Source organism: Drosophila mauritiana, chromosome 2L (assembly GCF_004382145.1).
Source record: "Drosophila mauritiana strain mau12 chromosome 2L, ASM438214v1, whole genome shotgun sequence".
Lineage (NCBI taxonomy): Eukaryota > Metazoa > Arthropoda > Insecta > Diptera > Drosophilidae > Drosophila > Drosophila mauritiana.
Genome location: NC_046667.1, coordinates 8651269 through 8674569, shown reverse-complemented (window position 1 = coordinate 8674569; position 23301 = coordinate 8651269). Strand labels below are relative to the sequence as shown.

The 23301-nt window shown below is 44.3% G+C and overlaps 4 protein-coding genes across 5 annotated transcripts; all 4 read right to left on the bottom strand.

The window, feature by feature from the left end:
• Positions 1-37: 37 nt before the first annotated feature.
• LOC117141825 lies at positions 38-853 on the bottom strand. Its single transcript, XM_033305482.1, has one exon. The coding sequence runs from the start codon at positions 788-790 to the stop codon at positions 38-40; it is 753 nt and encodes a 250-aa protein (XP_033161373.1). The 5' UTR covers positions 791-853.
• A 113-nt stretch (positions 854-966) lies between these two features.
• On the bottom strand, positions 967-1822 carry LOC117147325. Its single transcript, XM_033314180.1, has one exon. The coding sequence runs from the start codon at positions 1784-1786 to the stop codon at positions 1031-1033; it is 756 nt and encodes a 251-aa protein (XP_033170071.1). The 5' UTR covers positions 1787-1822; the 3' UTR covers positions 967-1030.
• A 60-nt stretch (positions 1823-1882) lies between these two features.
• Positions 1883-2869, bottom strand: LOC117150871. The gene has a single exon (XM_033317991.1). It carries the CDS (start codon positions 2832-2834, stop codon positions 2061-2063), a length of 774 nt encoding a protein of 257 aa, XP_033173882.1. The 5' UTR covers positions 2835-2869; the 3' UTR covers positions 1883-2060.
• Positions 2870-2874: 5 nt separating this feature from the next.
• On the bottom strand, positions 2875-4462 carry LOC117150870. 2 transcript variants are annotated; one of them, XM_033317990.1, is made up of 3 exons: positions 4148-4462; positions 3622-4011; positions 2875-3528 (listed from the first exon to the last, which is right to left on the bottom strand). In XM_033317990.1, exons 1-3 carry the CDS (start codon positions 4163-4165, stop codon positions 3064-3066), a joined length of 873 nt encoding a protein of 290 aa, XP_033173881.1. In that variant the 5' UTR covers positions 4166-4462; the 3' UTR covers positions 2875-3063. The 2 variants fall into 2 exon arrangements, with proteins under 2 accessions (XP_033173881.1, XP_033173880.1); XM_033317989.1 differs by having other exon boundaries at positions 2876-4011.
• Between the last annotated feature and the right edge of the window lie 18839 nt (positions 4463-23301).

The following is a 23301-nucleotide window of genomic DNA, read 5'->3' as shown; positions in this document are numbered from 1 at the left end:
ATCTATAACAATTAGCAAACATTTTTATTAATCACGTTCACATTGGAATTGTAGATAGGCCGTCTAAATCAACTTGCATACTTCCAAGAATCTCCCCTTCAATCGTATTAGAAAACACGCATATGCAGAAGAACAGTGTAAATGAGTTAAGGTAGATCAGCATGGAGCAGATCGGTTCGAGTCCAAGCGGCGAGTATTGCAATCGTCCGTGCATGAACTGTGTTTCCAGGGGGATGACTATTAATACCAGAGCGCTCAGCACAGCACAGAAGCTCGCAAAATAGTATCGCGTGGATACCACAGACAAAACGCTGAGCGGAAGGAGCGCTACCAGGAAAATGGTCACAATCACTCCGGTGACGAGGCCATTGGGAAGAAACGATTTCCGGCATTTGGCTCCAGAGAACATCAGTCCGCCAACCACCAGTGCCATTACGGTAAAGTAGAGCACCAAGTCGGGAATGTCATACATGCTTACATAGTATGCGGCGGATAGCGTTAAGAGTCCCACAACCCCGCCGACCATTGCCCAGACGATCAGTGGCCGAATGCGCCGGATGGGCAGGCAGATCAGGACTGCCAGGATGGCGAGGGCGAAGAGCAGCCACACGTACGGCGGTATCGGCAGGACTTTAACAACACTTAACCTGAGAGACGCGACAAACAGTAAGGGAAATGCCGATGCGGAACACAGTAGTCCGCCTTCTATGTAAACAGTACGGGCAAACACTAGCTGCACCCCGTCCGCTTCCTCTTCCAATTCCACTCGCCCATGGGGACAACAAGGCATCGATACGGATTTTTTGAGACAGAAATTTCAAAATTTGATGTAATTCGACATTTTGCTAAGATTGTTCACTAGTTGTGTAAGTGAGGTATACCAACCATAAACTCAAAACCCAAATGGCATGTTTATTGATTTTCGATGGATTAACATGCACTTAAAACCACTCAGTTTTTATCCAACATAGTCGCATATACATTTCTAGGCTATTTGCACATCAGCCCCAACATTTTAGACTGACTTTATTCAACTATAGTACTGGGCAATAATGAGCATGCAGGCGAGTAGAAAACAAAATTGTAGGTGAATGTCAGTGGCGCAATCCGCAGTCTGCCCATAAGGCACCTGCTGCAGTCTTCCACAAACGTAACGAGCCTGAAATGGAGCCATGAACGCGATAATGATGACGAATATGATGGCCACGGCCAGGAGGTACCGCATATCACTGATGACAGCGAAGAGTATCATTAGGACGAGCACGGTGACGGTGAGCAGCAGAAAAATGCAGCAGGTACAGATAATGTTGGGTAGCAAAACCTCCGGACTTTTGGCCCCATACAAGTGCAGCAGGGCCAGCAGGGATCCAGCAACCAAAATGGCAATCAAGAGGACCGAGACGCGCACTAGGTGCATATAATACGCTCCGAACAGGGTGACGAAGAACAAAGATCCCAGCATCAATCCCCAGCATAACAAGGTCAGTGCTGGAGTCTGTCCGATGCATCCGAGCACCGAGAGGAGGATGAAAGCTAATATCAGCCACACGTACGGCGGCACTGGAATTGCCTTGTCGACCCTCACAGTGAGTGCCGACAGTATGATCCACGAAATGGAAGTCAGCAGGCACAGCACTACGGAGGATAGGTACACCCGGAAGATGAAGGCCCGCAACTCCCGCTCGTTGATGACTAAGACCTCCGGTCCCTCCGCAGGAACTGGCTCGGCACCAGGTCTTCCGGTTCTAGGGCCATATCGACCCCAACCCCGATTGCGATTATTCATGTGTTGATCAAGTATTTTAGGTCAATACAATGTAATTTTGAAGAAAGAAGCAAAGTAAGTGATTCCTTTCTTTTATATTGAGACTAGGGGCTTTCGTAATGCTCTGGCTTTATGCTGATTGCCTTAGAATGATTATATATTTATATTTTTTGTACCGCCTTGACTACACCGCGCTAGATGATTAGACTGGATGACAGTATCCTTTGGTCTAGAGCTCCGTAGTGACTTGCCAGATCGCTAATCTGTTTCGATCACACAGTGACAGCGATTTCTCTCAATCAAAATCATTTTCGAGTGAAATTTTCGGCCCTTCAGATGTTCGTCTAATGGCCTCCTTTCTCTCGTCGACCAGGATGAAGTAGCACACGCAGAAGAAGAACATCATTGAGTGCAAGTATAAGGTCAGGGTGCAGACCATGAGGTGCTCTTCGGGAACCACTTCCACGACGTCCAGACGGCCGTGGTTGAACTGCGCCTGAATGGGAATCGCTATGATCAGCATCAGGAACAGAATGCTGACGAAGGTGTCGAGCAGCTCAACACTCCCGGTGCTGAGCTGGACGATTCCCACAATGGCCAAGACCAACAGCAGTGCCATCATCAGCAGCGTGGAGCAAACACCGCCGGGCAGGAACTCCTGCGGGCACATGGCCCCTGAGAAGTTGAGAAAGAGCATGATCAGGGCCACGCCGATCATCACGAAACTGATAGTGAGCGGGCTCAAATCGTCAATGAGATGGCAGCCAAACAAGGTGGTACACACAACCACCAGACCCGTCATGAACCACTTGCAGGAAGAGTAGTAGGATATTCTCGGGATGCAATGCATGCATATCATCACCAGAAAAATGATTAGGGCCAGGACGTAGCTGGGAAACGGAAGGTATCTGTGCAGGCGAATATTGGTCAGCATAAGCAGAATCCATGCGCCCACCGTAAGTCCGGTGATGATCATGCCAATGTTGTAGATGCTGCGAATGAACTGTGTCATTGGGTCCAGCTGCTCGATCGTCGGCCGGATGTTGTCCCGGTGGTAAATGTTGTCCATCCCGTTAAAATCCTTATGGACTGAGTGTTGAGACTAGGTCTGGCATGCACCCTGACACTTACCTCCTGGCAAAGCTGCTCACCTTCTATATCTTTTATTTATAAATTGGTATCTTTTCTCATTAAAACCTTTTTATTATGATTTAACAAAATAATATACATCAAGAATTACACGGACACTCCTCCGTGACTCCTATAATAAACAGAGTTTTTAGAAGTGCCGGAATTTCTCACCACTTGGGAGCCCAGATGACAAAGTAGAAGGCCGCAAAGAACAACAGAAAGTGCAGATAGATGTTGACGGCGCAAATCACAAATTCATAATCGGGCACCTGGAATCGCCTGGAATGAACCACCTGAGCATGGTAAACGGATGCGGGTATTAGCAAAGTGGCCAATAACGTGAAGTACACGAACTGATAGATCCAATTGTCTGTGAAGATAAACATGGTCATCACAAAGATTGCGCCCATCACGAAGATTACGAGCAGGAGAAACATAGTCCTCTCTCCTGGGAGGATGATCTTGGGTATCCATGCGCCAGCGAAATAGCAGATCACAGTCATAGCAGAGGCCACCAGAAGGGCAAAGCACACGCGGGCAAGGTTCCGCTCCAGAAGCAGGATCACGCCCAAACCTGCCAGACTAACAAACAACCCAGCCATGATGAAACTATACCAATAAAACCTCCGCAACTTGGTCAAAATACAGAAGACAAAGAGAAACATTAGGGACACCATTGCACTTATGAATCCTGCCATCATAAGATCTGCCTCCGGAGGAATTACCTTGGACAGGATTATGGCAAGTATCGTAGTTGTAATCGAAAACAATCCAGCCATCATGTAGCAGCGCCGCACAAATATCGTTTTCGATGAGTCGCCATTTCCGTTCTCCAGTCCTCTGGAGCCTCCGCCTTCCAGAACCGAACGCTGTGGCCTTAATCTACGGGGTGCCAAGCGAAGCTGGTGTATCGAAGGATGCTCGTATCGAGCCAAAGTTCCAGGAGCCTGCTCCTGCTGCTGTGGCGAAGGAAAGTTGAGGAGCTGGAGGGCAGGTGGACAGATGACCCAGTCATTTCTTAAACTACCTCCTAACATTGGGAGCACTTGGAGGGCAACAACTTTAAATTTTGACAAAATATTTATGGCACACTCTGATTGTGTACGAAGACATCCCTAAAAGAACAAAACAATGTTTAATAAAAAACCAAAATATTGCATATGATCCAAATCTGATTTAAGAACTGGAAATATTTATATAACAATCATCCTAAGATTAAGATTCGCGTAAAAGATAATTACGGTGACTTACCAAATGCGATGGATGCATAAATATTTTACATTTCTCGAATCTAAGCAGTATTATTCCGTTCGATCAGGGCGGAAAACTCAGCGAGGCATGCGGAATTCCAAGGGGACTACAAAGCCAGCAAGGAAAATGCTAAGTAGCTCCGATCAAAGCTAACAAAACAGCCACAAAGGATGCTTACTCCTTTCCCCTGCCTGCATTGTTTGTTGTTGTTTTGCTGATCGCTTGAGTGACACGCAAAGCAAAGGATACAAGGATACACTGGAGTAGAAAGGCGATCCCGAGATGTGTTTACTGCCGCATCTGCGGCCTCGATCACGATCACTTTCACAGACGGTTGATGCTTGATGGTTGACGGTTGGACGGCATTGTTCCGGCTATGACTCAATCTCAATCAGCTGGCTACGCTTATCCTTGATCCCCGCTAAAGACATGCAAATGCCAAGGCAGCAGACGATCGGGGAGAATGTCAGTTATCTGGCAGCTGCAGCTCAATGCAATAGATACGCTTGCAGTCGAAGGAGTATAACCCTTAAGTTGCCAATCAAGTCGTTAGCTCGCCTGCTCCTCATGATTGGATTATTGAGTTGGTAAAAAGTGAATACCTTTCGGAAATTGAAAATCAAGTAGCGGACGTCAGTATTAGGACTAGATAATATGTTCTCTGCACATTTTATAAAACATTTTTAAAGCAATCATATTTAGCTAAAAAGAGAAACTAATTTGAAATAACTTATGGTACACGACTGGTTTATTGATCTTTCTCTTGCAGATTTCGGCCTTGGGCCACATCTATATGCACTATTCACTATTCTACAATGGCCTCTTCAGGACAGGTCAATGTACCATGGTATACCTTTTTCGGCTTATATTTTCCACCCACACAACGCTGACAGCGATGAAAGGGCCAACGACGAGAGGTCGGGAGGAAAGTGAAAGCGTTGGCAAGTGCTTGACAACAACGACATGCGAGCGTATGCAGTGGACCAGGCCATCACAATCCCCAGCACCACCCTAACCCCACCTCAGACAGCCCCGGACAAACTAACGGCATTTCCCCCGTCGACTTTTCCCGGCCCTAACTTCATTTGGGATTTTGCATGCGAACACGAAAATGTTCGGGAGCCGCAAAAAGCACAAGCCAAAAAGCTTACAGAAGCGTAACGAACGAGAACCGCCCGGAGATTTGGAGGAGGAAAAGGCAGGGCAGCGCGGAACAGGGCTGGGAAGCGGCCACCGTCATCCGTGGGTCAGTGGAGAAGACAGGTTGTCTCATTCTACGTGCTCGGGGCACGATTTATAATATTCTATTAGTTCCACGACCCGAGCTCGAGCTCAAACCCGATCCCGAGTTTGGGCCCAGCCCCGGCTGTCGCTGACTGACTGTTGTGTGTGGCAGCGCAGTTAGCGCAGATAATACATCCGTTTCCGGTTAAGCCCATATTTTTGTGTCATATAGTTGGTGGGCCGACGGGGGACGAAGGGCGGGACAGTGCGGCAAGTGCCGAGACCGCTTGTGTGGGAGTGGAACCGACAGCCACAGATGCTGGCTACACTGGGCAAATATTTGATTTTTTCGATTATAGATATCCTAGCTGTACACTAGTAATCAAAATTTGGGATCACCGCAATTGCTTCTCATAAGAAGGTAATTTTATTTATTTTATTCAAACTTGTTAATATAATGTAGAATATTTTTTCCAGCGTACACACAGACTTTAAAATGCCGCTGACATGTCAGCTAACGAGGGGTGGAGCAGAGGATGGGCTGGCTGGAGAATGGGGAGTGGGCAGGAGCTGGGGCAGGGGCATGTGCATGGACACGGACACGGGCTGAAACTGGAACTGAATCTGAAAATGGGGCTGGGCGCATCAAGTGATGCGACAAGTGCAGCAGACGCTGGAGCGGAATCGTCAACGCTTCCGCATATTTCTCATTTCCACAATTAAACATTGTGAGTGGAGCGTTATGGCGAATGCTCCAAGGGTTGCATAAGTTTTTTGGTGGGGTTGGAGGGTTCACGGGGTTATGGGGATTCAGGGGTTTTAAGGGGTGCCGGCACTGAGGTCGGCTGGAGCCTGCTTCTTAGATAAATCAAAGGCAAAGCAATTAATAATGCATTTTTGGAGCGGGAGAACATATGTGGGGGATTGGTAAATTTGCCGCATTTGCTCCAAAACGGAAGCTCAAATGGAGCTTGCACCTAGCAAAGTCGGGTAATTATGCCCCAGCAGCCCCTTCCTGAACTCACCCGCCCCCGTTTTCGAAACGGAAGTTCTGCATGACTTTCCCGGCACGGGACCCGTAACCCCACTATCTTATCGGGAAATCCAGAAGCCAGCACCCAGGCAGCTGGAAATGACTGGTTGCCTGTCCAGCGTTGCATTATATTAATGAGTTATTGTATAACACCTTCTGATTCGACGGCTGCTGTTTCGGGGTCTTCCTAGTTCGTCACCGAAAACGTATACAAGTTAAGCAAACAAACAATTTAGTGTCAACAATGCTGGAAAGCTGTTTAAACACACACCCACCCGCCAGAAAGTGAAAAGGTTTTTAAAAATAAAATTGTAATCAAAATTCTACAAGGTATGGAAATGTTTTTCGATGAGCTGCCACCTGTCATGCATTTAAAATAATAATACATGATATGCAACTCATTTTAATCCATACTGAAAGTTAATCTTCGAAAGAATACACCTTTAAGTTATGTTGAAAGTTATGCTACACTAATTAGTGCACGAATTTTGACTCATTTCCACCGCAACTGGGATATGAACTTAGTATAAAAAAGCACCGGTCAACACGGCGTTACTAATTACATTTGTGCTAATGTTAATTTGTTACAATTTCCGGAATTTCGCTAATTTATTTTCCAACATTTTTATTAGTGGCATAAATTTACGTTCTAGAAGCATTGGGGTGGTCGCAGTGGAACTTCCTCTTCAATTGTTGAATATATATCAACAGCAGAGGAAATACATTAGCATATTTTACATGTAGAAATGGGGGGAAATGCAATTTACGATTTGAAATAAAATATGCTGGCCCGGTAATGAAACATTAAGCAGCAGTTCTTCTCATTTGCCAACGTAACACTCCAGTTTTTGATCGATTACTATCACTTTTCTTGGAGACCCACAACTGACCCACTGAAGGCCCACACAAATCTGCTCGCCAGACGATCGATAGTCACATTGCCATATTGTTGAATGTCTTTTGTTCGGGTGAATAATACCTTTCGTGGGTGTTTGAATTTATGAACAGTTTATGGGCTATGGGCGAAATTTGCACTCGTCCAACCGGAACGCGCCGACCGTACGGGCATGCCTTGAATTTTGATTGATTTTCAAGATATTAATATTTATTTATTTAATATTTTTCATTCCCCTTTGGCTACATATTTTTATACTTTTTATTGCTTGGCAGAATGTTGAAATAAACACGTTGTATTGCCACTGTTAATGGCCGTATAAATTGTTGTCAGATATTAGTAATAAATATATATTTTTCCATATGTGTCACCGTTTGTTTATTTATCATAACAAATTTGTCGGTATTTGTCCCGCACGTGCCAGCAATTTTTGAGGCCCGAAAGCCCCTCTAATGTATTAGTCAATGCATTAGTATCCATTAATCGAAACTACAAGAAATCTTTTGCCTGCAGGCCAAGAAGGTTAAAAGCCCGCTTACTGCTGGCATTTTGCCATCATGAAAACGCGCAAGGAAGCCAAACTACTGGTGCCCCATAGACCACATCCTGGCCTCGTCCTCGCAGCTCTAGGAATATCAATCGATGGGAACGGGTCGGTTCTAGGGGGTGTACCAGGGCACTTTATGGGATCTAAATTGTTTGCTTTTAGCTGCGTGGTTTCCTCACACGTGACTCGGGAAATTGATTGCAGCAGACTCATTAAGAGCTTTAATGTTTGTGAGTTAATGCATTAGGAGCACGGGTAAACAGTCGATTTAAATAGCTGCACAACAACGAAGTAGAATGTATTACTTACTTGAGAAATGAGATTTGCCACAGCTTTAACCATCCAATAATATCGTTTCAATTCATGTTTAATATTTCCATTAAATGTTAGTTAGAATTATATCCCATGTTTTTGTACTTAATACCAGCTTAAATTTGTCTACTATAAAAATGTTTTTAGATAAGTCCGCCAAATTTGGTTGCACCTCCGGATCCTCCCTCTACCATCTGATGGTCGACACCCTGGGCTCTGAATCAGAAGTCATTGATAGGCGACCGGCTGCCATGGTTCATTAGAACCCATTAAGGTAAACCAAACAAAGAACCGACCGGCAGAACCGAGAGATGCCGGCCGTATTCAGTTCCATCTACTCATAAAATTTTGCAGCTGAGCGCCAAAAGCCGAAAACAAAATCCAAGTTGAACGAAGCGTACAAAATCATTTCCTACTAAAATCAACGAAACGGACATGCCGCAGAGGTGGAGTTGCCGTCGCCCATGTCGGTGGATTGTTCGAGTGGACGCGCGGAGGTGTTATGGCATGGTACGGGCCATGGGCTATGGGATCTGGATGGTCAGTGGTGGGGGTTGGGCCATACTCCATACTCCATCTCGGACACCGGCTCGACTCAAAATGCGTGACTGCGACTAATGACCCGCACGTGTTCCGACTGGCAGCGGTACGAGTTCTACGATGACTATGCGTCGCGCTGAACAGCGAGAATTGATTACGATCGCTGGACGCATATTAATTGTGGCAGCCAGCCAAGGCAGCCTGGCATTGGACGTAAAGGATACCCGAAAAGGACACTGCGTACTGGGTACTCCTCGGTGGAGCCTCGCTGCGCATATGATTAACAACTTAATGGATTCTCGGATGGGGATACTTTACTCTGGCCCATCCAGAGATCGTTCGTGTTGCTGCAGGTAAACAGCGCATTTGTCGATCGTCGCCAGCCACACACCGAGATCTGTATATTCCGGGCAATCCCTGGGGAATCGGTAACGGGATGACCGAAAATTTGTCACGCCCTCGAGGTTGGGGACCCCACCATGCCCACACCCCCACCCCCAGCAATCTCCTCTATGAGTGATGATCCACCGAGTTGTCCCATCCCAGCCGACGTGTTGGCGATCTTATCCAATAGTTTGGTGAGCTGCCACGCACCTGGGCATAGGTGATCAAAAATGTTAATGAGTGCTAATTAAATAATTTATTATCGCTGAGCGCGGACGGTGTCAGGCATCAGTAATAAGTGGAATGATAAGGGACTCATACCTCTTTAACAATATAATATTTCAAGTCGCATCACTAGCAACTTTCTAAGCAAACAATGTAGACTTCTACAATCATATTTATGATTGCTTGCTAAGTTAAGTATATTTCAGCAGAAAGTAACGAATCTACCTTTCTTTTAAAACAGTTGCCATAATTTGTGCCAGTGCAGATGTAATCAGTAAGTGCTTGAGCGTCTATCAATCAGTGGGATCTTGATAAGCCAAAACAAGCGCCAGCTTACAATCCTACCTTAGCGATTTCAAATGAAACTGTAACAGAAGCCCAGTCCCCAGCCGAGAGCTAAACTAGAAACTACCGCACCAGCAAGTCAACATGACAAACTATAAACGCAATTACCTAGACAAACGGACGCGGGGCAACAAAGGCGTCTACATAACGTGGCCAAAAGGAGCAAAAAGCCAACGCAGCCGCACTACCAAGTTACTCGGGTTACAATGAAATTTGTCTGAGGCGAGTAAACATTGCCACCGCACGTTGGCCCAAGTTGCCAGTTGCCAGTTGCGAGTTGCAAGTTGCATGCTGCCAGTTGCGCAGGCGTGCAGAAAATGGAGTTTCGGTTTCGGTAGCCAAGGGATCCTGCAACCGAAACGACAGGAAGCCCCAAGGAAAAGAGGGCGAACATCATGATGAGGAATGTGCTGGCCGCACGTCTTTTGCTAATAACCATCATAAATTTTGCAGCGGCAACAAATTGAAATTAAACGAACAGACACCGCGCAGAGAAATCTTCCCGAGGAGAATCTGCTGCTTCTGCAGTTCCTGCAGCCGCAGAATGCAATCAGAGAAGAGACCGAAAGTTCGTGATTTTTTGTTGTGTGTGGGGTATATGAAAAGAAGTGTAACTACTTTGTTGTTGTCATGTAGTTAGCACTTGAAGATTTATCCGCGTGAATTAATTGCGATCTTGTTGCGCAGATTCGCCAGCAGATTTGCCTGCAGATTCGCCACATGTGGCGTCGGTGGGTCCCTTATCAAATTTTAAACGGTAGCCCAGCTGGTGGTGCCTCTGTAGTATCCTCGAAATCCGTATTGGTAGCCCAGTATCGCCCAGTAAGTAACTCGGAACCCCAAGCGGTAGCTACTTGTTGACCATACAGAGACCCATGACAATTATGGGGGGCCATAAATCGCCGACTGCAGTTCCCGGCGAGATCAAGCGATACCTATACCCCAAAATTACCTTCGATATTATTCACCGGCATTGTCGGCCATTGGCTCGTAAATCACCCGTTTCCATTTCAATTCGCCACATTTCTCCCCGATTTGTGCCTCCTTTTCGCAGTCTTCTGATGTGTCACAAGCCATTGAACTGACGCGACAACATTATTAGGCGAGATCAGCGATGGACGATCGGCGATCGTCGATCGACACTTGGTGACATTATGGATTATGGATTATGGCGCTCGCGTGCTGCTTATGTATGCCAGTCGAATAATTTCGAAAAAATATTATCACGCTACGTGGCAAACGATCGATCGGCGTTGGGCGAACGGTCGATCCAGGCCGATCCTCCGATGATCGTTCATCAGCATGCAGCGCATCATCATCTCCATCATCCTCGTTATTGGCAGTGCACCGGGAGGAATTCAGAGAATATTATGCTTGAAATATAAAAATATGTTCTAAGATGGTCCTACTTTTTGACCTTATCTTATTTGAATTGAATTGAATTTACTGAAAAAGAGGATCTGTTATGGTAGATGCACCAATATATTGTATAAAAACACAAGCAATGGATCGTCAAAGAACTTAAAATCTTGTTTTTGTCAGTGCGCTGGGATGGCGGAAAGGTGGCGGTGCCGCCTCAGCTTGGGCTGCTGATCAATCAGCGCCTTAAAAAGCGAACTGCAGCCGTACCCTTCCATACCAGTTTCTTATTACCAAGTTGGCCCCAGTCGCCTCACATTTGGCAAATACATTTTCGCGCATTTTGCGACGTTTACAAATTGCCGCCATTAATTAGGGAAAAAACGCACGCACCGCCAACGCTTCGAGGGCCCCTAAAAACCTCTCGCGTAGGCGAATTCACAAAAAATACTGAAAATACATATGTAGATATATATTTATATATATATGAAAGCTAAACCCCGGAGCAGTGCTACCAGACAACCGATCTGGGGACCTGGAGCCGTCGATGTGGGACTCACATAATAATCAGCGGGTGGACAGCAACCAGGATTGGTTTTGGCATGCGTTCGAAATTAATTACCCCCCAACATTCTCGGTCTTGGTGTGCATGTGCTTCTTTCATTATTATAATTCTCTTTTTTTTTTGCTGCTACCTGGTTGCTAATTAAGTTGTTTACGTTGCTGAGTTATTGAACCGCATTTTGGCCTATTGGGATAAAGGGGTTTGGCGGGGCCTCCGATTTGGGACAGGGCCGTCGGCTTGCTTCCGATACGTGGTGGAATGCAATCCAGAAGGGAACGACGGAATGCATAAGTTGGGCTTCAAATTCCATTAAAATAAAAAAATTGTATATAAATAAATACCATTTATTTAATTTTACATAGCATTAAGCAGTGCACATATGAAAAATTAACCCATTCAAAACTAAAATTAAATTTTGGTTAAAATAATAAATATCTATAGACTTGATAACATTTCTTATTCAATAATATAATATTTAAACAAAATTGCTTTGGTAAATAACCAATTTTTTTAAACTAAGCGTCATCAGTTTCCGAAAATAACATATTCTAGCAAATAAAATGGGTTAATATGCCAAGTCTTAACTCTTTATTTGCTTTTAATCACATATCTGAGATGCAATGTGGCGGGGTAGGTAATCAACATGTCTCAGCCTAATAAATGTGGTTTTATTTGCCCATACAAATGAAAACTGTCGAGAACTGCCCTTCAAAACGAGCTCAATTTCATATTTCCCACCTTTCCAGCTCGATTCCGCCCCACATAACTTCCTCTTTTCACTCGCTTGACTAAGTTGTCAACCTGTCTGCCAAGCGGACTGTCAGTTGGTGCATTTTTCAGTTCGGAACGAGTATCGCGTGCCCAGTGCGATCCGGAGTGCCAGAGTTGGAGTCACTCCCTGACCACTGGACCATGGCCCATCGTCAAGAAATTAAGATGCACTTTGGCTGTCATCGGTGTGTTTGTTGTGGACACTGGCCGTTGTCGTCATTTGTTTCAGCCCCTTTTGCCCAAGGGCCTCATCGAATCGAATCTAATACCGAAAAAGACATCACATAATTAGTCTCTCTAAATAAATCAGCCTGCCTTCCTATTCGGGAAATAGGTTTTCCGACCGAGGCACTTGATTTGTTTTCGGGTTATTCAGGCCTGTGGTTTCTTTTTTACTCTCGTTATCTCGCCGCTTGTCTCAGAGGTGATTTAAGTGGCTTTTTCCTCAGATCCCTAACCAATTTGATGTCTCAATTTCAGTGTCGACCGCAATGATTACCAATGTTTTCGGATTCGGAATGGTTCTTCTACACTTTCCCCACCGCCGAGGCGGCGCTTTCGTTTTGATTCGAATGTAAATTTGGTAACATCGGAATTGGATTTCTATTAAGTGCGGCCCCGTGTTGTTCCTGTTCCATTCAGATGGGATAAGATAATCTGTTTTTAAAAGCTTGTAAAATGTGCGTCTGTCTAAAGGCAATCGTCTGGTCCGCCACTTAAAGCGGCAAACATCAACAATGGCGAGGCGACAACATTACGGCCTGCCATTCAGCCCGTTATCAATAAGCACATTAATTTGATTAATAACCACCTGCAAATCATTTCCACACTGCGCCCCACACAAAAGACCCCACGATTGACAAGAAAAAGAATATATATACTTTCCGAAATCTCGCACCCCACTAAGTAGCGAAAATGTCAGCAACAAATGCTGATGATGCCGCGTTGCAGAGCTGCCGAGATGAGAAGTGCCATTACAGCAGAAGCCACATCAATTTACGCATCGACTTGCCAACCCTTTTCCACATAAATCGCTATCTTTATGGAATTTTTATGGCCAATCTCCTTGCAGGCATCCCAGCCCAACCGCAGCCCCACCCACCACGGCTAATACATCGCATCCTGAGTCCTGTATTCTGTGCTCTCCATCCCCAATCCGCAACCCCATCACAGAATCCGGGTGGAAAAAAGGTGCACGCGACACTTGCGCATCATCATTATGTGGGATGTGGCCCCGACGGGCGAAAAGGTGAGGGTTCTGCTTTCCTGGAGGGTTTGGGGGTCCGGGTTAAGTGGCGGGGTTGCCAAATAAAATTTCCTGCCCCAATCTTCGGCGATTCTACGCCTGCTGCTGGCAGTGCAATTTGTTTTGATAACACAAAAACCAATCCGCAAAGCACCGGGATTCCATCGTTTTGCGTTGGGGAGATAGATAGTTGGAGGATGGAGAAAGGAAAATTCCCAACCATTTAATCGGTTCGCGTTTTGCAAATCGGCTAGGAAAATTACCGAGCCACTCTTTAAACAGACTTATGGAATTATGCTTTCTAAGCAAAACTAAGTTATATTTGTGAAATAAGAATGTTTTGCATATATACATCTGTCTTGTAATGACGTTAATAATTATAACTTTCGTAGGTTTTTCCAATAATACATTCAGATTGAAATCGAAGCAGGACACCTGACACAAAAAGGACGAAAGGACAGTTTTCCGAAAGTGCGTGGGTTAAAATGTCAGTTTTCTAGCGGTTTGTGTGTCAGTTGTTCAGTGGCGCACACGTACACCCCCGCACTTTGGAAAACTGTCAAAACAAATATGAGTCGCAACATGTCAATGCGATGTCAAAGGTCTTAACCCCCAACCTGCCATTCCAACCCCCGCCACACGCTAATTGGTTAATGTAAACAAGTAGCAAGTCGATCGAACCCGACAGAATGGAAAAGAAGAAGTGCGGCACTGGGAATGTTTCAAATTTCAAGTGTTGACGCGCCGCAGAAACAACAACCATGGAAAAACAAACAGACGACAGGCGGCGACGCCGATGACGACAACACACTGAACAAATACTTCAATTAATAAACAGACACGCGTCCATCGATAAATAAGTATGTATGCTCGCACAATATGTTACTTACAACGCAGATCCCAAACATCAGTCGTCGAACCCGGGAATCCGAGCCCAAGGGTCTCATCTCTGCCAAGTCTTCCAACTTGGACTGTGGTGGTGTAACCAAACACCAAATATCAAACACCGCACACCCAGGCCCGCTCCACCGCAAAACAGCCTGATAAAAGCCTGCCAAGAGCCAGAGACAAGGACTCAGGACATGTCGGCTGACGAGCACTTCTCGAAGGACCTTCAAGGGTGTCCGAGCCATGTAATGTTGGATTATGGTTGCACATGCACGACTATTCTCATAGCACGCACATTTCATACAAATGGGATGTTCTTGTACCTGTAAGTATAATATTTAACAATTGGTGACATTTTAAGAGCAACTAGATGTCATTTAATACTTATACTACTACATTTTAAAAATAATCATACTAAATATCAAATGATTGATTATTGTTTATATATTTTGATTAGACCGAATATTCAGTTCTTCTTAGTTAAGCAAATTGGTTAATACCCTCAAAAAAACTCCCTTCGCCACTAAGCTTATTATATGGTCTTAAATATACTTCTCAACCGATTTCTAGTTGAACTCTTAACTTTGACAATTTGAAAGCAAAGCGAGTTCCATTCACAGTTTCGGGCTGTCAGCTAACAACTTCTTTAAGCAGAATTTATGGGACATTCAACTGGAAATGCAGGAACAAAAAAGAGTTGGTAACCTGTCTTCGGATTAGGATTTCACACAAATGTTTGCGCTGTCTTGAGCATAATTTGGCAATCATTAACAAACAGTTAAATTTAAATATTTAACTATTTATAAGTGGGCATTAAAAGAAAAATGTTACAGAAAGTTCTGCCTATCTTGTGGATCCAGATCATTCATAAAGCGCTCCAGCTGTTGTCTCCGCTCGAAAAATACGCATTAGGTTCGGAATATGTTAATGGTGCGAAAGTCGTATTAGATACAGATATACATAGATACACAGACTCAATGCTCCCAATGCAGATAAGTCCGGGAACTGTCGACGATTTTTTACTGGTCGCAAATCATTAGCGTAAAGTGTTGATTTTGCATAAATTTTGATTGGATTGTGTTGGATTTGATTTGCAAAGCAAGTTGCTAGATCTCTTGACTTGGGGCCATGTATTATGTTAATTGGAGTTTATCGACTAATTTGTCCACCTTTTTCGGAGCTCCGAGTTTTTTTGCGTGGGTAGATGTTGAACCATTTTACCAAGTAGCCCGTAGTTTGATTTGTTTGATTCGTTGTAGACTTGTGGCCGAATATCGAATATCTTTATTTTCAGACTCCATGGTGGTGTTTTTATATACCTGTCCGACAGCTTGATTTAATATGTGAATATTCGGCGTAAAATCTGAGTAAATTTGATTCCCTCTTTGGCTGCGCTCTTAAAGTGAGATTATCTCGGCTGCGAAACTTGTAACCGTAAGCTTCTTTTTGGCCAGACTCTGGCATCGGAAATTCCGACCCTATCATACTTTCTTCTGCGAAATTTATTTTTTTGTCCGTCGTACCTTTCCTGGAGATTGCAAATACATTAACACTTTTTTATGGTTCCGGCTGGACTGCAAACTCCGAGCTCCAGGCTCCAGGATCCGAAGTCCGGACACCGGCGTCAGTGCCTGGCGGGTGGCAAGCGGCTACGGTTTTTCGCATCATTTGTTGCCCGGCCCGCTGGACGGGGTAATCCCCCATATGTTGATGCTACATTAGACCAGCCAGCTCTCATATTTTGTAGTTTTTTTTTACCACTTGGTTCTGCGGCATAAGCTTGCGCATCATTGATTTCAATTTGAAGCTCGAGTTGTCGTCTTGGCAGGACCAGAATCTGGCAGGACCCCGAACTATCCGCATTAAATGTTGTGTGCTGCGTCGACCGTCGACTCCTTCTCCATACCCACCCGCTCCATCCACCAGATGTCCGTAGTCGTGTCCGTGCGTTATCTGTTTCCGCAACATGATGCCGCAAAGTGTGAGGCGATGGGGCAGCGACAACGTTGTCGTTCTGCTGATAATGATTATTGAAGTTGCCGGCGCCCACACACGCGGATATTTTATATGTATCTATATATATTTATGATGTATGCGATTTGGTCCAGCTGAAAAATTTCAACGCATAAAAATATCTTGGACCTGCCACCCTGCACCACCCTCCAGCATCCAACCACCCCGCGCCGCCACTTCTCCCCGCCATGTTGCTGTCGTCGACACTGTGAGCAAGATGGACTTCCGGTTTCCTGTTTCCGTCTGTCGAAGTTCTTTACTTTTTTCAATGCTTCAGCACACACTCTCTCACACACACACACTAATGCACAGCAATACCCTGTCATATGTACAACAATTTTTATATCGCTTTTGCTCTTCTTCATCATTGTGGGCGGCGGTTGTCTGGGCGTGGCATTGGTTGTGGCACATCCTTGCATCGACATCTGCTGTTGCCCAGTTGGGTGTGAGTCCTGTGAAAGTTAAACGCAGCATTCCTAATAAATCGATTACAGCTAAATCTGAGTTATGGTCTTTTTTTTTGTTTTGGACCAGAACTCAAGCGACTCAGCTGGTATTTTGGAGCATTTGAGAGGATCTAAAATTGGAATAATACGCATAATCACCACTCATGCTCAGTGACAGCTGATGGCAGCCTTGAAATTCACAAGTAGGCAAACGCAACCCCTTAGATGGCCAAACACCGGGCAAAACCAATGACAATTCGTCTCAAGCATCATTAGGGCCCTTCCATGACCATGACTTTCAAAAATAGCCGAGAATGCAGCCCAGACAACATGACGCTGCTCAACCGCATGGGAGATTCCGCGCCGAAACACCTGCAACTTCCAGTGCAACTGCAACATCCTCGGCATTCACCAGCCTCATGCTGTGCAGCGAATTTGAAGTCCAGCCGCTTTCCAGGCACTTTAAACGGGGCGTCTAGTTGTCTGGCTGGGAGTTGGCCTTGGTGCGAGGACACGCTGCGAACTGTCCGGGATGTGGAACCCGCGGAGGACGCCCTGGCCAAATGGTCACCCCAGCGGAATTGCCAGACTATCAGGCGTCTGGAAATTGGTCACGGATCAGGTAAAACATGAACAGGTTGCAAATAAATTCTACGTAGTTTAGTTTTCGTAGTGGTAAAACTAACGAACGTGTGTGCTTATTCAGATAGATATATATATACAACTGAAATGCTTCTAATGATATGTTGTACCGCACACGATTCCCATTTCACTGCATATCATCTAATGCTGACTAATAGATCATGTTCGAGGTAGAAATAAAACTTAAACTCGAGTTGAAAGCATTCATTATCAATTAATGGTCACTAATAGATCATAATAGAATGCCATAAAATCAGCATAGAAAAGATACTTTTAGCTACTTAAAGATGTAGGTAGTCTACAGTCTTTGTGTGTGGCAAGCTTTCAAGTCGAACTTATTGTCTTCGGTATGCGCCTTTGTAGCATATAAGATTTTGTGGCTTTTTTTATTCTTTCTAAATATAGGGGCCACCGATAGGCAAATTTTGATGAGGCAATGGCTACCAGGTTATCAATGATGATTTGGGTCCATTTAATTTGAATTAAATTCTTATTAGACTTTGATGACCCTTGGAATATTGGGAAACCGGACTGAACATCCTCAACTAAGCGAAAAATATATGTTGAACGATATTTTTTATTGATTTTTTACGAGCACACTGGATTCCAGACCAAAAGAATTATAGGTGAACCTCATAGATTTGCATAATTTCCGAATTTCGGGACGGGGTCACCAGCGGGACGAGGGTCGGTGCCAAGCGATTTGTCGATCCGCGGGATCGATCGTGTGATCGTAAAACAGAAACATTTAGGAGACATGTGAGGTGATCTTTGTTTGAGGCGACTGTCTCGAAAAAGTCGTAAAGCCATATCAAAAAGTCACAACAGAGCTGGTCCCGAAGCCCATTTCGCACCTGCGATAGGTGGATCTATGAGCTGAAAACTTTTTACGACCTTCGATCTGTTGGATCGATCTTAAAAACATAAAACCAATGAACCGCCCTATTTAGAGAGCCTCTGCTCCCCAATAATCGGTGACTTATGTGACATTATTGATCGTTAAGACCGCTAGACTTGAGAAGCGAAGGGACCTGTCATTTAGCGTAATTTTGTAATTTGTTTTCCAAATGGCTTTCGACTACTTAGAATCGTATCAGACCAAGGAGATTCGTGCTGGTGGTCCTCCCTCTCTCTTCTAGTCTGCGATTTCCAAATTTTCAATAAGATATAGCTTTTTATGACAATCTGTTGAGTTGGTCCAAGTTAAGTTGAGCTTTTATGTAGCCAGCGATTTTACGATCGACTTTTATGAGGTGCGATGACTTAGAGATTGCCTTGAACTCGATTTTAGTATAGGGCTTTGTTGTAGGTCTTATAACGGTACTAGTTTTAGCCTTATGTATGCTCGTACATATATAAATATGAGATGTTGTTAAAATAAAAACAAAACTAGAAAGTTTGTTTTTGAAGCTAAGATACCATAAAAAGGGATACAAGATCGTTAGTAATGATTATTTTAAATAAAAATCGTCACCGACAAATTGGTAGAAGAAACCCAAACACGAATCCGAATATTTGAACAGCCTCCATGAGCCCATTTGACAATATTATTATTTACATAGAAGTAAATCCCTGAAGAGCCAAACATGGCCGAAAATAAATTTGGTGGTGAATGCAGCTGCTTGGTTCTAAACGCAACGGGGATCCTACGAGAACCTACAAGTAAATTTTATTGCATCAAGGGCCAGTGGACATTTCTCCCATTGTTCCACATATTTCTGGGGGGAAATTGTTCTGAAATGTTAAGTAGGCTGGACCGTGGACAAAATGAATCCAAATCCAATGATTTCATTCTTGACTTTCGGCTCTAGGGATGTGGGCTAACTTTTTGACATGGGTTTTATGGATCGTGGCGATCTTGATCTCCATCCCCGTCACAGTCCCTTCCTCAAGAGTGCGTAAAATGTGTGAAGAAACTGGAAACTGGAATAAAAATCGAAACACATATTATTTATGAGGTTCATCAGGAGTTTACGACGGCTCAATGCTCATTCAGAGCCGCCGGTGGAAAGGAGAGGAGCTGGAAAAATACCTGACCGGGCCATAAAAATTATAAAAGTAACGTATGCATCTGCCCCCGACCACTTGGCACCTCCAAGACAACCTCATGCTGTGCGGAGGGTTCTCCGAGTTCCGAAGTCTGGTGTCTGGTCGGCACAGACTTCATGACGTCCCCGCTTAATGTCCGTCGTTGTAACGAAAGTAAATTTTTCATAACTCGCCGATGAGCCGATCGATAAATATTTCCAGACTGCAGCAGGTAGGTAGTTCGGGTTCGGTTTGGTTCTGTTTGAGCCCGGTAGGTAGCACGTCTTCCTCTGGCCAGGTTATTTACTCTTTTCGGTTCCATATCCATATCTCGGCCCAGACAAACTGGCAGCAGCATCATTAGCAACTGTATGCGTGTGCGTCTCCTCATTGACAGAGAACAGGAATCCAGGGAACAAGATGCGGGCCCCGCTTTTATTTGCTTTTGTATATTGGGTACTGGGTCTTCCCTGGCCGGGGAGATGGACTTGGAGCCCGGTCGTAAATGACTAATCGAATTGGTAGCCAAATGGTTACTGCAGAAATAACCAATTACCCCAGGATCTTGCATTTCGATTCAATCAATGTAATTTATTAGTGTCATTAAATCAAATAACACACGAATATAATAAGAAGGTAGAACATTTACTAAAAAATTCATTAAAAATTAGAATATAAGTATAACATATACATAAAAACCACTTATAAGTATCAACAGACAACCATCCATATATTCTTCATATATTATTTTTGAACAGAACTTCTCACCGTTCTCACTAAAAACCGAAACACTTGTCATTCTCGTTTAGGACCATTCAGTTCGTCCTTCACCTTCCGTTCACACTCTTCAAGTGCCCATTACTGTTTGCTTAAGGTCAGAGGGCTTGTCGAATGCAAATAGATCATAAAACTCAAAAATATTTGGTTGCCGTGCCAAAAAAAAGGTGTCAAGTGTTCGGTGAAATGCGTGGCAAAGGTCGCAAAGGCGGCTACCACGGTCAAATAAACACGACTCTCTATGTAAATATGTGCTGACTAGCAGTTGAACAAATACGAGGAAAGAGGAACGCAGAACTTTATTGCCAACAATTCTGGATTCTAAAGAGGTATATTATTGACTGCGCTTGCTAAATAATTACATCTTGTTTTTATATGTATCTTAAAGTAACAGGAAATTTCCAGTATCCAGTTAGTGGGTGAGAAACAAACATATGAGTAAGTAAGTAACGAGTTCCCACCCCGGCCTTTTGGGTATAGCATTACGGGTCTGATAATGTTGCCGGCTAACCAATTAGAGTCGACAGGTGGCTTATGTTGGATTTGGACTCTTCAAATATGCACAAATCGCGTTAATTGGCATCGCCGATTTTCGTGGAGTAGCCAAGCCGACAAAAGGATAATATTCTTGCGGCGGTTGGCTAATTAGGCGCACACGCCACATTCACATTCACATTCAGATTCAGATTCAGTTTGTCTGACAAGCGGCTTGCGTGCCACATTGCAAATGTTGCGAAGCCAATCAATCGGTTGTTGTCATGGTTAGCACCTACCCACAGGCATTCACCCCCTTAAGCATAGAGCCCCCTCAGCGCTTTTTAGCCAACTTATGGGGACCGTATTTCCCGTTGCCAAGGTGCACCGCCAATTAAACGGATTTGGGCAGCGATACGCAAATGCGACCGCTCCTCGACTTTTATTGGTAGGCACGCAAAAATATGACAAGGTGGGCGGTAAGAAGATTCGACAAGATGAAATAAATATCCTTTTAAAATGCAATGATAAAGGGAAAGAATCAAGATGTATTTGATGTTTCAAGATGATTATTTAATTGGATATTATTTACAATTTACATATTAATTATTACAGCTTAAGTAAATGGATTTGCCCAATTATTGTATACATTAATGCCTTTATTAATCACACTATAAAATTGCGATGAGGCCTTTAGAGCACCTCTATGAATATCTTAGCTTTTTGGGAACAACTGTGTGTGCCCTCGAATACAAATAGCAAGTTTCCAGACGAAGACCTCAACCAGCTCAGCTCGAGTGCCGCGGTCCACTTGAAATTATGCCAAGAGATGTTCGAGTGGGCACAGCCGCCAATAACCACGCACAACACTCATCCAGATCCCGTCCCGATTCACTCCCCAGGCCAAAGAGAACCCAATCCGTACCCAAGTCCAGACCGCAAACAACCCTCGAGGTCCAAGAGCTGGCACTAGAACGCATCTTAGGGGTTGCGGGGGTTTGGGATTGGTCCTGCTCTCAATCAAAGCTGCTGCGCCGATCTTTCTACTTCGCTAAACGTTTCGGACTCGCCTGAATGTGAATGTGAATCCGAGTCCGATTCTGATTGTGAATCAGAGCCTGGAACTGTCAGTCAGTTGCGGCTGGATTCAAAATTGCCACCAATTAAGCATTCCTGTTTGAGAACTCTCCTCTAGTCCTTGGCGGCCATTTGCATTGTTGGCATAATTATAGGCTTAACACAAATTATTGACAAGTGAATTAGAAAGAAATATTTTTGTTTGAAATCGGTGGCAGTCTTTGTTTGTTTGAATTGCTTGTAAAGGGCAATGAATCGGAAGGTTTTAGGGGCTGCCCTGAACTGTGTGGAACTATTTTGAATCATAAAAAGGACTCAACGGTTTCCTTGAAAATAGGTCACATGAAAAGAGTGATTTAAGTCATTAACGTAATACCGCAAATAACAATACATACAGTTTTTAACTAATTTCAACAGGCATTTGAGTAATATGGAGTGCAATTAAAATGCCAATCCTTGTCTAGCTAAGCCGCTGATCGTTTAGAGAACTAAACCTGTCATTCAGCCACTCCCACGTCGCCCAGAAAACCACTTTAAAATAACATAGTGACAACAGACGCCAACGCACACGGCCAGCCAATTAATATTCATAAGAATTTCGTTACGCTTTTGCCGCAAGCTGGAGAAAAACTACACAGTCACCATCAAAAGTTGTATCGCCCTCCCTCAAGCACTCGAAAATATTCGAAATCCAAGAACGAAATGTGAAAAAAACGCGGAGCACAAAGCACTTACCTCGACCACTCGGTGCATAAAGCACATAGTAAGTACTGCGCTGAACTGGAGTATGAAAAGCGGACATGGGCGGCGTTTTTCGGAGGGTGGTTCAAGTAGGTTCGAGAGGGGAGTAAAATGTTATAACAAACGTATCGAATCGAATATGGTAGGCATGTCTGGCCGACCAAGCAGAGATTCCCAAGCCCGAGTACCCATAATGTGAATACTTGATGTGTCCGATGGGGGAAAAGTGTTAATTCGTCATGATGACGTCACGGCTGGGAAAATTGATTACCTTTGCGAACAGAGCGTATCCTCGAACATCCTCGTACTGTCCTAGCCACCCCGAAAAAGATACACTCGATTTGGTTTTGGAAAATGGGCTGGCTAGCCGATGTCACCGCCTCTCTGAAATGCCACATAAATTGCCGCGTATGAATAAACATTTTGACAGATTTTTGTTTGGTTTTCGGCTCTAAATTTAATAGTTTGCCGAATTTCATGTTACTATTTAGAAATTTAAATTTTATACTGAATCCATCCTCACGCTGTTTGTGGGGACGATCGCTTAAAGACATAAATATCACTTTATGCAAATGCATAGTTCTGGTTTCTGATTTTTTACGGGTCATTTGGGCACTCGACG

Excerpts from the sequence above, each read along its gene's own strand:
- LOC117141825 (XM_033305482.1), bottom strand. The coding sequence starts at position 790 with ATGCCTTGTTGTCCCCATGGGCGAGTGGAATTGGAAGAGGAAGCGGAC.
- LOC117150871 (XM_033317991.1), bottom strand. The coding sequence starts at position 2,834 with ATGGACAACATTTACCACCGGGACAACATCCGGCCGACGATCGAGCAG.
- LOC117147325 (XM_033314180.1), bottom strand. The coding sequence starts at position 1,786 with ATGAATAATCGCAATCGGGGTTGGGGTCGATATGGCCCTAGAACCGGA.